At 42.5% G+C, this 13,931-nt stretch overlaps 1 protein-coding gene across 4 annotated transcripts; it reads right to left on the bottom strand.

Annotated features, from left to right (window-relative positions):
* Positions 1–2,309: 2,309 nt before the first annotated feature.
* NQO2 (N-ribosyldihydronicotinamide:quinone reductase 2) lies at positions 2,310–12,907 on the bottom strand. Of its 4 annotated transcripts, none has more exons than XM_030502833.1 (7): positions 12,720–12,907; positions 12,261–12,312; positions 9,766–9,930; positions 8,161–8,291; positions 6,650–6,763; positions 5,290–5,391; positions 2,310–4,114 (listed from the first exon to the last, which is right to left on the bottom strand). In XM_030502833.1, the coding sequence occupies exons 2-7, from the start codon at positions 12,265–12,267 to the stop codon at positions 3,941–3,943; spliced, it is 693 nt and encodes a 230-aa protein (XP_030358693.1). In that variant the 5' UTR covers positions 12,268–12,312; positions 12,720–12,907; the 3' UTR covers positions 2,310–3,940. The 4 variants fall into 4 exon arrangements, with proteins under 4 accessions (XP_030358693.1, XP_030358677.1, XP_030358666.1 ...); XM_030502817.1 differs by lacking the exon at positions 12,720–12,907 and adding an exon at positions 12,400–12,543 and having other exon boundaries at positions 2,405–4,119; XM_030502806.1 differs by lacking the exon at positions 12,720–12,907 and adding an exon at positions 12,400–12,543 and having other exon boundaries at positions 2,405–4,114.
* Between the last annotated feature and the right edge of the window lie 1,024 nt (positions 12,908–13,931).

Below are 13,931 nucleotides of genomic sequence, written 5' to 3'. Positions count from 1 at the left end.
AGTGTTTCCTCACACAGGAGGTTCCCAGCTCTGGAGCTGAGTCAGTGCTGAATTAGATTTAATCCAAGGTGGATTTCATGGATAGGGTTCCTCAACTGTGGAGGATGTCTGAGGCTATGTTTGCACCTGTCCTATTCCTGCCACATACAAACAAAACATTAGCAAGCAAAGGCACCCCGTTCAACACTATGAGGCCTTTGAGATTTACATGGGTTCACTGTTGTGTAATGACAGCATATCCTGGGGCTCTGGCCCTCTCCAAGTACAGAACTCATCCTTTATTTCTCCCTGTGATGGTCAGCAAGTATTTGAATTTCTAAATCATGTATGTACCCTGATCTGTCCTTCCACAGGAAGACAAAGTCTTCGTACCACAGATTTGTGGCTTCTGCTGGCCCCCATGTTCACTTGTGGCTTCCAACTTTCAGCTTTCTGATGGGTGTGTCTTTGGAAAGACAGAGGAGCAACAGTAGTATGCGGGCAGCTGCAGTTTTGGAGAGGCAGAGCAGCCTTGGCGATCGCTTTCAAGCCGAAGTTTTCTTTCTGAGTCTCGAGACAATTTTCTGCACCTCGTTGGACAAACTGAACAAACAGCTTCTTTCTAGGAAAAATCTTAGAAAAAAATGCTGAGTGCAATCTTTTCCACTCTGAAAAGTTATGTTGGCATAGAACTGGTTTGTGCCCAGTGCATCCCCATTTTCCACCGATTCTGGATCAGCTGTTAATGAGCCAGAACAGGAGTTTAATGCTCTAACAGCTCCAGATGTAAGGGCTGATCACACCTATTGTAATGAGGAGACTCAGGATGGCTATCCTGAATTGCCAAACTGAGCTCATCTTAGTTTGAATACAGACATTTCATGTCCATCCACATCATGAGGTATCAGAAGGAGGGTGCTGTTAAACCTGCAGTCCAGAGAATCTGGGATGTTTGTCAACTAAATAAAGCAAAAGCAAACCCAGATGTGGTATCTCTGCTGGGCCGATCATGCAGATTTGGTCTTCTTTTGTAATCCCAAGCATTACAGAAATCTTTTGAGAACATTCTACTTCTGAGGGGTTTTTTTTTTGTTTTTTTTTTTTTGGTGATGTTGGTTTGGTTTTTCAAAGCTTTTGAGCTTTAAATTGTGCATGTGGTTGAAGGCAGGAAGATGTCTAAACTGATAAGAACTGCGTAGTTAAAAAGGTTTCAGTGTCATTTGGTGATGATTTGCCATAAACCACTAGCCAAAAGAAGGACAGAAATTAGCATTTATCTGTTGGTGCTTAAAGGTCAGTGTTACCAGTTATGACATTCCTTCTCAAAATGAATAGGGAAAATAAATTGATCCAAAAATACAATCTGGATTTATGGAGAAATCTCTTAATTGTGATTGGGAAGCTTATCCTGAATTGGACGATAAGGCCAGTACAATTTTAATGCTTTTCACAATAATGCCTTTATGTGAGCAGAAGTTTTCAATTTTAGTATTAATGAAAATAAAATAAGCCCATTGCTTCAGTTTTTACTTTAACTGAAACTTTCACTAGTCTCGACCAAACTTTCACTTATTTTGTACTAAAAATCTCAGCCATCCTATTAAAACTGACAGAAAAACTGCAAATACATAGAATTCTAATGAAGGGGAAAAAAAAAAGAAAAGGTGTGCAACATGTAGCTGTTGGGAAGAATCAAACAAAGCTGCTAGGAACCAGGTGCTTTATCCTTCCCGGGATCCCTCTGCACTCCAATGCTTCATGCAAAGAAAAAGCAGACCTGCTGAACTTTGCCTGCTTCAAGCTGGCATGAATTCAAGGGAAGACTGAACAAAATTCAGAGCAGAGATCTATTTGGCTTGGTGTCGTTGTTTAAGCTGGTTTTCGTTATATTCTTTAAATATAAAGAACACATACATGGCTCAGAAAATCCCCCAAACTAAATGTAGTTGGAGCCAAGGACAGTGTTCAGGGGAAGGACTTGCTCTTCCTGGCCTATAACCACTGTGGAGAAAAAACTTCAGGGTTGGAGGATCCTTGTTCTGACCTAGCACAGGCATGATTGTATGCTTATGTTACAAATATGAGTCTAATACACGTATTTAATACTACCATGTGTGTGAGACCTGGTAGGCATCTGCCAAATAGTGTCGAGAAGTGTACCTTCATCATATAGTTAATCTGAGACTCTTCATCTAGCAGTTAAACCCACTAAGCTCTGTGATTGATCCAATACAGTAACATTTGGTTTGACAGTTGCAACTTCTGCTTTCATGTCCATTTCCTTCTTTCTTGAATAAATTGGTAACAGAACACAGCGAACATAAGGATGATTCCTCTCCTGTAAAATTTTATTATTTCCATTTGTTCTTCGATCTCTCTTCAGGTAACTTAAAGTTGTTTTCCTTAAGTCTTATAGGCAAGAATCTGCTTTCGCCACAACTTACATGTATAACATTTTCCATGTTATTCCCTTTCGCTTTCTTTTTCCTGTAAGAGAGTTAATGAGACAAAGCAAATTTCTTGCTTGTGTAATCTGGACAGACATCCGCAACAGTTTAGGGCAGCACCAGTTGCAGGGCCTGTCCTGTCAGAGGTGGCTCTTCACTTCATAAGGTGACAAACAGGAACATGTGACTCTTTCCCTGTGATAGCAATTCCCAGTCTGGTGTATCAGCTTACACTGCCGCTCCCGAATCTGGGCATGTTTACTTACTATCCAGACAGCCCTTAAAGAAACATAAGGGTGCGGTGTGACAAGGCTGCTACAAATAATGTACGGCAGATGCGTGCTCTCATGCAGAGGCCAACGTGCCATTTGACAGTGACTCAGAAGATTATTTCTTATTCAGGCCATACTCTTTTAGTATCAAATTGCAAAGCCAGCTGTTGGGTAAGCTGACCAAAGTAAGAAATTGTATCACTAAGTGAGAAACCCACCCTTTGCCATATGCACAAAAAGGGTTAACAGCTCTCAAGGACAAAAATAATTCTACTAAAGTTTAAGGTAAAAGTCATAGATGTTAAGAGCCAGACAGTCATTTTGTCCTGCTAGATCCTGGCTCATAGACAGACAGTGCTCCTGCAGGTTTTTGGGTAGGTGTTCTGCCTTGCTGACTACCAGTGCTGGAGATCTCTGAGGAGGCCCATCTAACGATGGAGGGGATGCACGCAGCCCTCCAGACCCAAACAGCAATACTGCCTGGTGTGAAAGGGCAGGGAACAGACAGAATTTCCTTTTGTCTTTACTTAGAGTAAGAAAAACAGAGAAATCCCTTTGATTTTAGAAAACTACATACTTTACAAATGGGAGCTACATTCTACACAGAAAGGCAATACATGCACACTCTGCTATACGAGATTTGTATTTGTTTTTCTCCTTTTCTGTATCTGTCATAGCTTTAATATTGCTTTGTAAATATGTGGAAAAGCCTATGACTGTCCACGAGGCTTTACCAGCTATGTCATTGTGCAACTGTATGTCCTTTTGCATTACTCATGATCTTCTTCGTAACTCAAAGGCACAAGTGTAGAGCCCTCCTTTAAAAGAACAGGATTCACCATAACAAGGTTGAGTATGGGCATCATATTCCCTGGCAAATAAGAAGAAGTGGCAGCTGGTACAAAACCAGTTTATTTAAAACTGTAAGGTACTGTTTTGTAAAAAGCAACAGTAGAATCTGCAATTAAATACCGCTTGTGTCATCAACCACTTGTAGGCAGGATGTCACACTTTATATGAGCAAGGACAATTCCTCACAAAGAGTTTTTCACCCTTCATTGAAGAGAATCCCTCAGGAATCAGTGAAAATAAATGCTATATTGTCAGTTAAGCCGTTAGCTCTAGTACTCAAGATAGATACTTATAATACATTTGGATTAGGAGATTAGCATTCAGATATTGAGATAAAGTACCAAAAAGAATGGAGATAAGAAAATGTCTCTGTAGTCTTGGACCTGAACATTACTTGAAATACCACTCAGGAGAGCAGTTTATGGGTTCTTCCTTCCAAAGAGTCTTCAGACGCTGGGCCCAGGCAATCAGCATGTCCTTCCTCTTCTCTTCAGAGACATACTTTGGAGCAAAGCAGATGTGAGGTGCAAGGACTTTGACACCACAGAAGTGCATAATTCCATGCTGACCTCAAAGCAAAGAAAGAAATGCCTCAGTTCTTTAATAACTAAGTATTATATAAGTAACTCAGTAAATAGTTAGTCTTTCACTTGTAATTCAAGAATGTGGAAGATTCAAAACCGAAACTGTTTCTCTGACCCAATATAAGGCACATTTTCTAAACCTGTGCATTTATCAGGAGAAGGGAAATAAATTGCAGGAGTTCATTACCTATCCTGGCAGCCACTATTGAAAGCTAGGCGTTAAGCAGAATGATATACAATACACTGAAAAATAAGATCAACTTCATTTATTCTGCTTTGTAGAACTTATTTTTAAGTACTATTAAACCCACAGAACTATTCTCTTTGGCTGCTATATGCTGTTACATTTGCAAGGATCAGAGACAGCCTAAAGTTCATTGTACTGCTTGAATCTCCACAGGTTGTTCCTGAACTGCAATGTATCTCTCATCTATTTCTAAGCATTGTTTTTTAACCTTTTGCCTCTGGCTTAGCCAAATGATCCATAATGAAGGTCAGTGTCTTTCAAATCAGCTGGCCTTGCCATTTTCACTGTGTATTTCTGAATTTACAGTTATGTTTCAATGTTGTCATGTCAGCTTGCAAGCTCTGCAGCTAGATAGCCTCAAAAGGGCAAGCAGCTGGAAACCACAATGGGTAGGAGACCAAAGAATTCAAGCACATCCGTAGTACTGTATCAAGAAGTAGCTAGCACAATTTGCCTTACCACCTAAATTTCTCAAAGCATGCTTGCTACTTCTGGTAAAAGAGTAGCAATATGAACAGTCACGCTAACTTTTGTACGCTGATTATTAATGCCAGGATAATGTGTGACTCCCCTCCTGCTCCGTATCCTACATGAATCAGGAAGCTATGTTGAAAATAAATCCTGCGTGCTAGGGCGAAAGGAAATCCTGTAACACCAGAGAAACTTTCATGGTGAGCTTTCTCCAGATTCCACTCTGGAAGAAGGGGAACAAAACAACTTTAAAACTCTGTGGACTTTTAAACTAGTCTCAGGATTTTAGGGCCCGATCTATAACCTGCAGATGCTTGGAACTGACAACCTAATTATTTCTTATTATATTTCACATAAAATAAACACTAATACAACATTAAAATAATTGTAATAATAAAAATTAAGGCAAAGAACAACCAGATATTCATATATTATACCTGCATGGGCCACATGAGGTAGCGAATGTCACCATTGATACTTCCTTTTGCATACATCTCTTTGCTTCCTCCAGTGGTGAAAGAAAACAGGGCTAATTTGTTCTAGAATGAAGAAAGTAGCACTTCAGTTAGGCTGAATAGCTCAAGAGCTATTCAGGGGAACCTAGGCAGCATAAATTTCTAGAGGAGGTGGTGTCTTTTCTTTCCCAAACTTTATGTGTAGTGGCAGCTCTGAGGCAAAGATTGACAGCATACAATTAGACAGCGGACTGTGTGTCAGTGCTTTGGACAGAGGCAGGTTAAAAAGAATTGAATGCATTGAATGCAGAAATTAAATGCTACAGTACCCCTTCAAACCTTGGGCTTGCTTGTCACTTGCCAAGGAATAACTGGAGAATAAATTATTCCTCAGGTGTTCTAAACCCCCATGTTTCTTCTGCTTCTGTAACTATGGTATTAGTCACGGGCTTACGCTCAGCTTCTCTCCTCTCAGTTTTAGCTTCCGTAATTGAAATAACACTTTTCCAGTACAGTATCTGAACTGCCTTGAGCCTGCACTCAGCTTGCAGCTATCGTCTCAGTGAGGCAGTCATCTCTGAAATTTAAACAACCTGAAATGTTTGGAATTGTTAAGATGATCAGAAATTACAGAGATTAATATGCAGCAAACATAAATGTGAAATTAATATTGATTGTTTCTGGATGCTGCAGTTGCTACCAAATAAGATCCATCAGACAGTGGGACAAAATTTTCCAGGTATATTCCCAGTGTCACGGGGAGTTAAAAAATTTATGAATTGTCATCCACAGATACTGATCTTGCCTAATTTATAAGCTATGGAGAAGAAAAGGTTAAAAGGAGATAGCAGCGACAGAGGCTCATGCACTGGGTGTTTCAGGTTTCTGATTAAGTTTTGTAGTTTTATTTCAACGTTTGACATCTAATCCAAGAACAGGATCTTATCACCTATTCTAATATGTCACTTATTACAGATTGGTGCATTCCTACAGTGGCGGGAAGAATGACAGAATATAATTTTAGGAAATGGGTCAATTTAAACTGCCTGCAAGCTGTAGGCCATCCCAGTGCACTCTGATACACTTACAAAATTATGAAGACTATTTTGTAGGCCAACTAAAAATCCCTAGGAGATCGATTAAATCTTTAGGGACCACTGCATTCTCCATAATGTACTCCTTTTCAGACAGTTTTAACAAGCCAGAAAGTTACTCAACCAAAGCATTATTTCAGGAGAGCATAAAGTGAGAGCTTTCTACAAATATAATGGAAAAGTAAGACCAGTGCAGTCAAGAGCATTGTGCAAATCTTGATCTTAATAAAACAATCTTGAAAACGTACCTTGAGCAAACCGGAATCATAACAGTTTGGAAATTCATGAGCAAATCCTTGGACCAAGACTCTGTCCATCCAGCCCTTCATGATTGCTGGCATGCTGAACCAATACAAGGGAAACTATGCAAAAAGTAATTACCTTGTTAGCACAGAGTCTGAGCTATCCTTAGGCCTGGTCTACAGGCCAAATCCTATTCTCTCAATCTGTTAGATCTCATACATGCCTTCTTCCAGCTGCCAATGAACAGAGGCAGTACCTATGCTTGGCAAAAATAACTGAAGTGCTTTCTCTCTATAGTAGTCTCAGGTACGCACCTGAGCATCTATAGCACACTAACACCATGGTAGATGTTGAGGGCTTACACACAAATTAAAGTTGGAACATGATGAAGCAGGAAGGTGCCATTTAATTTAAGCTTAAGACTCTACAGAATTGTGTCTCCTATTGCTGAAATGCAAAAGGAACAGTGTTGGTGAGTTACTAGGTTTGCTGTTGTTTCAACCTGGATAATTGTGCTACTGAATTACTGCATTTGCTGTTGTAATGACCTGGATAATTGTACTACTGATCTGTATTTGTTACTGTACCATTACTTAGAGATAAAGTGTTTATTCCTAAAGCTTCTGGTCTGGTGTCTGTTACCATATCCCAAACCTATCACTCGGTGTGGCTGCCTTAAACCCTTACACAGATTTCTGAGTGTAGGCCTGTGTTTGCTTTGTATGAGCTCCAAGGCAAAGGGATAGTATCAGACTGCCTGATAATATGGTATGATCCTTATATTGAGAATTAAAGTATTATTAGACATTAGGAAAAAATTATTCCTGTGAGGATGATAAGGCACAGGAACAGGTTGCCCAGAGAAGCTTTGACTGCCCCATCCCTGAAAGTCTGGGTTGGATGAGGCTTTGAACAACCTGGTCCATTGAAAGGTGTCCTGCCTGTGGCAGGGGGCTTGGAACTAGAATGAGCTGTAGGGTCCCTTCCAACCCAAACCAGTCTATGATTCTATGATTTTTGCACTAAGTAGTTTCTGGTCAGAGCTGCTCTATGCAATAGTTTTGGAGCGCAGGTAGTGTGAGGACCAGTCTTCACAAAACCTATGCAATCAGAATACTTTAGAGTATTAATTTTTAAGTGAAACACTGCTGTGAATTTTACTCAGGTATTTCAAGGTTCTAATTTCAGATGCCTTCCTACTCCTCAAAAATGTCAGTGTGGAGCCATTATTTATGTGAAAAATTCATACTGTGCTAGCATGAATAATGTTTACATATGATCTGGGGTTTTTTATATTTTCCAAAATTGACATGCTATCAGAAAAACCTGACAACTTAAAATTGCTATGCTGGATACAGACTGTTTTGTATTGATGGTAGAGTTACTACCTCTTTTTACTCCGGCTAGATTCAGTGTCCCTAAAAAAACCTATAATTTTTTCACTTACTATTGCTTTTCTTTTGTTCAACCCTGTACATTACAACTGAAGTCTTCTAATACAATTTAAAATAATGACCTGAAAAATCATTAAGTCTGCTTCCTGCACCTTCTTTTGCTCTTCAATGAGATCGCTGGACAAACCTCCTCTCTTGTAAGCCTCCGATGTCTCCATGCCGTAATCAAACTCTTCTGAGTTGTGCAAACAACCTGTGGGTAGCAGTGATGAGTCATTCCTTGCCCTGTTTCTAGCATCACAGCCAGATAAGAATTAAATACACATTGCAATCTACAAGTTTTTGGGTTGTTTTTTGGTTTTGGTTTTTTTTTTTTTGGGGTGGATATTCAGCATCATCACAGCTGATGGTGATTTGGTTTTAAACTAGAGTGGAATGTATCTGAGGGTGCTAAAAAACTTTTGCCTTTCTGTAGCAACATATGAAGTGCAATAAGAGGACCTCAGCTTGGGTCAAGATTCTGGTGATGCATGTGGATGATTTAAGAGGATTTAAGAGAATTTTGCTAATTGCTGTGCCCCTGCATTAGAGATTACTGAAACCACCATGCAATCACAAGCACTATGTAGCTGCTCTTCAGCCTCTGTAGCTGGGAAACTCAACCAGGCCTGGGGAACCAGTACTGGCCAGCTCTGCTGACTCCACTACACTACAGTTGGGTGAGCTCAGTCAAGTATGTCTGAGTCAGTCATGTACATCCATTCTGCGACTAGTAGATCGTCAACGTCTAGTAACGAGAGGCCTCATGAACAAGCAGAGCAGCATCATCAACTAAACTCTAACAAGTCATATAGTGGTATCTGATGGCATTTCTCACCCATGAGAAATGGACTTCAGCAATGGATTGTGGACACTGTTAATGCATTTTTCCCTCTCAGAAATGTCACTATGAGACAAAGTTCATATTCAGGAGTGGAATTTTGGAAATGCTTATGTCTGATCATTAATTTTCTTCTTGCTTTTGCCAGTGCTTGCACTGAACCTGTGCCATTTCTTTTTGATTCTTGTTTTAAAGAAAATTTCAGCTGTTGCAGATTATGTCATGGCTTAATAGCTTTCCTAACCTGGAAAAAGACAAAGTGCTAGTAAGAGCACAGTGAAAATACCACATAAGCCTAATAAGAGCATCACTACTTTTCTCAAGTCCTAACTGCATTATCTAGTCATTTCTAGTAATCATATACTATCAAGGTAGTCCGGAGGTGCCAAGCCAACTCAGAAGCGCAAGCCTGAGCTAATTTGCAGGAAGTATTTGTAACATTGTTTGTTAAGAGAAGGTCATTCTTAGAACGTCTCTGCAGCTCATTGCAAATAGTGTGAAAATAGTATTTTTCCTCATTCACTTTTATCTGAAGGCAAAGCACATTCACAAATCTGTACTATACAGATATTTAATTTTTCTGATTGAGAGGCCATTTCTAGTGATCGGGATTATTTAAATGAAGATGATACGTGTTGGGTTCTTGCGCTGATGTTTCTTATTCAATGCTAATAGAAAATTAAAAGCTGGGTCTTGATAGTTGAGGGATATTTGTAGAAAATAATAGCAACTATTTTGGGGAGCGTACCTAACAGTATGGTTCTCGACTGTTAATTCAGCAGGATAGACAAGGTGAAAGCTTGTCTTGTCATTAATGCTAAAAAAAGTGTATTTTGGCTAGTCTCACCAACAATGTCATTTCTTGTTGCTCTCGGCTCAAACTGCATTGCATATAAATCAGACACCGTGACACTGCAGCCCTGCTTGCTCAGTTCTTCCACAGCAACCCTCTTCAAAGATCCATTGAACGACTTGGGCTCTTGATGTGCATAGACTATCAGGACTTTTCTCCCTGGAGGCAGAAAGAAAACCATAAGATATCTTTGAGAACAAGAGGCAGATATGAAACAGTTTGTGGAGCCAGGGCCTGGTCCTTCATTCTTCTGTCCTGTGTTTTCTAAGCAGCATAAAACTAGCAAAAACAGAGCGACAGTGGCAGCATTTGACTCCTGCTTGGCAGCAATGAGTGACTCATGAGGAACTAACCAGTGAATGCCCCCAACCCAGCAATTCTGTACTACACTGGGCTTTCCTACATGGAACTCAATGGACAGTGGGTGCGTTTCTATAGCAGGTCACGCTATCCTACATCAGCACAACCCAGTCCCTCCTCCTTAGTCAGCATTTGTATTTATCCTATTCCACTACCCCCCAGAAACACTTGCCTAACAACAGAAAAAAAACCCCAAACAACTGAGCTGTCTGCTGGTTTAGCTCCCTAGGATGGGTCAAACAAGCTATAGTGCAAGAGTGAGGTGTGGACTGGGATCAAAGCAGTGTCAGTTTAGATTATCTGAAAATATTGTGGAAACAACTTTTACAAGCTCAGAGCATCTTCCTACTGCAGTGTGGGATCCTCTCATCTTCCAGTTCAGTGCTGTGCAGGCGACAACATCAGGGTAGAAGTTTAAGATGCAGCTATCCCACTTCAGCATCACCACAGCGACTCAATAGAAAGCAACGTGATCTTTTCTTAGATGTGCAAGTGAGCTTCCTAGTGTATCTCAAACTGCTGAGGAAGTGGATTTAAGGTAAGCTGAGTGGCAAGATGGGTACGTTGGGATGGAACTTCTTAAACTGATATGCCAAGGTGTATCAGAGCTTACTTGTTCAAAATTTTAATTGTACATAGGCCATTTGATTTTACTAACTCTCTAAAAAAAAAAAAAATCATTCATCACTGAACACAAGAGAAAGGCGAAATACTTTTATGGGGTAGTAGTTGTTTATACATAAACACTTCAGAGAGGGGAATCATAGAATCACAGAATACCAGGTTGGAAGGGACCTCGAGGATCATCTGGTCCGACCTTTCTTGGCAAAAGTACGGTCTAAGCAAGATGTCCCAGCACCCTGTCCAGCTGAATCTTACAAGTGTCCAATGTTGGGAATCCATGCCTTCTCTGGGGATCATTCCAATGGCTGAATATTCTTATTACAAAAAATTTTTCTCTTATGTCCAACCAGAATCTTCCTGGGAGTAATTTGTGCCCATTACCCCTCATTTTTATCATGGGACTCCTTGTAAAAAGGGAGTTTTCATCTTCTTTGTAGCCACCCTTTAAATACTGAAACATGGCGATAAAGTCTCCCCCGAGCTTTCTTTTCCCCAGGCTCTACAAACCCAGTTCTCCCAGCCTCTCCTCACATGGAAGGCTTCCCAATCCTGTCCACATCTTTTTTGCATGGCAGGAACCAAAACTGAACACAGCATTCCAGGAGTGGCCTGCCAAGTGCTGAATGGGATGATGACTTCTTTATCTCTGCTGGTGATGCCCTTGTTGATGCAACCCAGCATCCTGTTGGCTTTCTTTGCCACAGCAGCACGCTGTTCGCTCACATACATTGAGCTCGTTGTCCACCAGGGCCCCGAGGTCCCTTTCCCCAGAGCTGCTCCTCAGTCAGGTAGATCCCAGCTTGTGCTGCACTTCCAGGAACTATTGAAAATGACGGGATCTGCTGCAAAACACACAGCTCTTGGTTCCTGACTGCCAACAGGGAAACTCAGGGACCTCTTGAGATCAGTTTCGCCAGGGGATGCAGAAGCTGTGCAGCCCAGAGCACCTCAGGGGTGACAGGCAAGTTTAAGGTGCCGGAGATAACAGAACTTGAGCTGAATGCTCAAAGAAAAAATGTCATTTTTAACCCAAATTGTTAAAGGTTATAGGGGGTGATTATTTCTCCAGTGTGCACAGCATCCATGAAACAACAGCTTTGCCAAAACACTACTAAAATTTGTGATCAAATGCTATCATATATTTAAAATGTGTATAAACGACTTAACCCCCTGCTCCATACCTTACTCTAATATCAAGAGCAGCTACCTCCTTGCTGTTCCCACTAACTCTTAGCAACCAGGTAGCTCAGTGGCTGGAGATGCCACCAGCTTGCAGATGTGGTAAGGTGAATTCTGCAAGCTGCTGGTTTGTTTCCATTGCAGTGGCGAGGAGGGCACTCAGGATGTTCGGAGAGACTGGAGTTTTCAGAGGCATCACTCTCTGAAGTAATTTCGGTCGTTTGAAAAAGGAATACCTCAGTATCCCAACTAAATGCTACAGATAAGGACATGCCAGCATGCTCAGGCCTGAAGCAAACAGCATTTTTATTAGTATTTGTTCTTACCTGCCATTTTCTGGAAGCTCTTCAAACTTCTCTCCTGAGAATCCGATGCGGCCTGTGTGAAGTGAAACGACAGATTTGCTTATGTGAGACACACCGGGAAAAGGCACAGAGAAAATCACTGTTTCGGTAGGAAATGCACCATTCTGCGTGGATGCGAGCGGGCTGCGGGGGGAAAACATCGCGAGTGCCTGCGTGCGCCCCCGTGCGCCTCCGCGTGCATGTGACCGGCCGGAGGATGCGGCCGCCCCGGCCCCGAACCGTTGACCGGGCGCCGCTTCGCCACCCCGCGGCCCCCGGGGCGGGCTCGGGGTGCCATGGACACAGCCGAGCGCTGCTCCGGTTTGTCGTGCGTCCCTCTAGAAACCGGTTTCACAACGGGCCCCGCCCGCTCTGCCCCGGCGCAAGCCGCGGCGCTGTCTGTGCCGCTCGCTCCGGCCCGGGGTGCTGGGCTGCTTGTACCTGCTGCCGGCGAACCCCTGCGGCGGGGCTCGGAGCAGCCCTGCTGCCCGCCCAGCCCTGGGGCTGCGCCAGCGCGGGGCGGTGCGCGGGCTCTGGTGCGGCTCGGCGCCTTGCGCGGCTGCGGCTCTGTTAGTCACATCGCAGTCGTTCGGTCGCCCGCTGCCGTTACTCCACGTGGTGACTAATGTGGAGTAACACGGACGTGCCCGCGTTCTTTTATAGGGAGTGCTGCTGATGCCCGGGTGTTGCCACAGGGGGAGGAGTCGGGGTGGCTTATGCCTGGGTACCCCTGCAGCTCCTCGAAGCGTTCGGTGAGTCCTCACCCATCTACCAGGAGCCACGTACCATCAGCTGTGGTTTTAAAATGGAGAATCTGAGCTGGAAATCAAGTGATTTGGCCCAGCGGCCTGGGAAATAAATGCCTAAGCTACCTATGTCCTCCTGCGGTGGGGTGAGCAGAAAACCTCTGTGCAAGCCGTGCACCACCTATGTTTTTCACCTACTGCCCTCTGTGCTGTCAGGGTCAGGGGAGACGCACCCCTCGGCTATCTTCCCTGGCTTCCCAGGGGGAAGGTGGCACATACAGTGCTGCAGGTGCTGGGGACAGCTCTGTCTGGAAATGGGCAGCAGCAGCATCAGAAACCAAGGCCAGAGCTGCCACTCGCCAGCATATGTTGAGTATAAAACATGAACCCAAATTCTGCTTGGCTGCACCCTCCTGGTTGTAGGGGAAGAGGTGTGGTAAAGAACTGGGCAGGGATTCCAGAAAACCAGGTTTGAGTTTACTTCCCCTCAGGTAGGATGTCTTGTTTTTGTCTTTTCATCCCTTCTGGTAACAGAAATAATGAGGCCTACTTACAAAATACTCGGTGTTTAAATGGCTAAAAGCTGTTGGTATTAATGTACTGCTAGCAAGTAGAATTCACTTTTGTGAAGACTGGACAAAAACTAGGAAAGCAGCTGAAATGCACATAGCTCAAAGAGTTGAGTTGTTTTTTATAGCAACAAATGTTCAAGCTAAAAGTATATTTTCCTTTATTTCCTGCCCTTCTCCCCCCCCCGCATAATGTCTGTTTATGGTAAGACATGGGAAACTAAAGGTCAAATGCCAGTAGTTTATATACTGTACCTACATAATATTATCTGACATAATATTATCTGTTTAATGATATCCCTCAGAAACAGTGTAAAGACAAAAAATTACACTGTCCC

This window comes from Strigops habroptila, chromosome 1 (assembly GCF_004027225.2).
Source record: "Strigops habroptila isolate Jane chromosome 1, bStrHab1.2.pri, whole genome shotgun sequence".
In the NCBI taxonomy this organism is placed as follows: Eukaryota; Metazoa; Chordata; class Aves; order Psittaciformes; family Psittacidae; genus Strigops; species Strigops habroptila.
The sequence above is the reverse complement of the archived record's forward strand: the minus strand, read 5'-3'. Positions and strand labels throughout refer to the sequence as shown.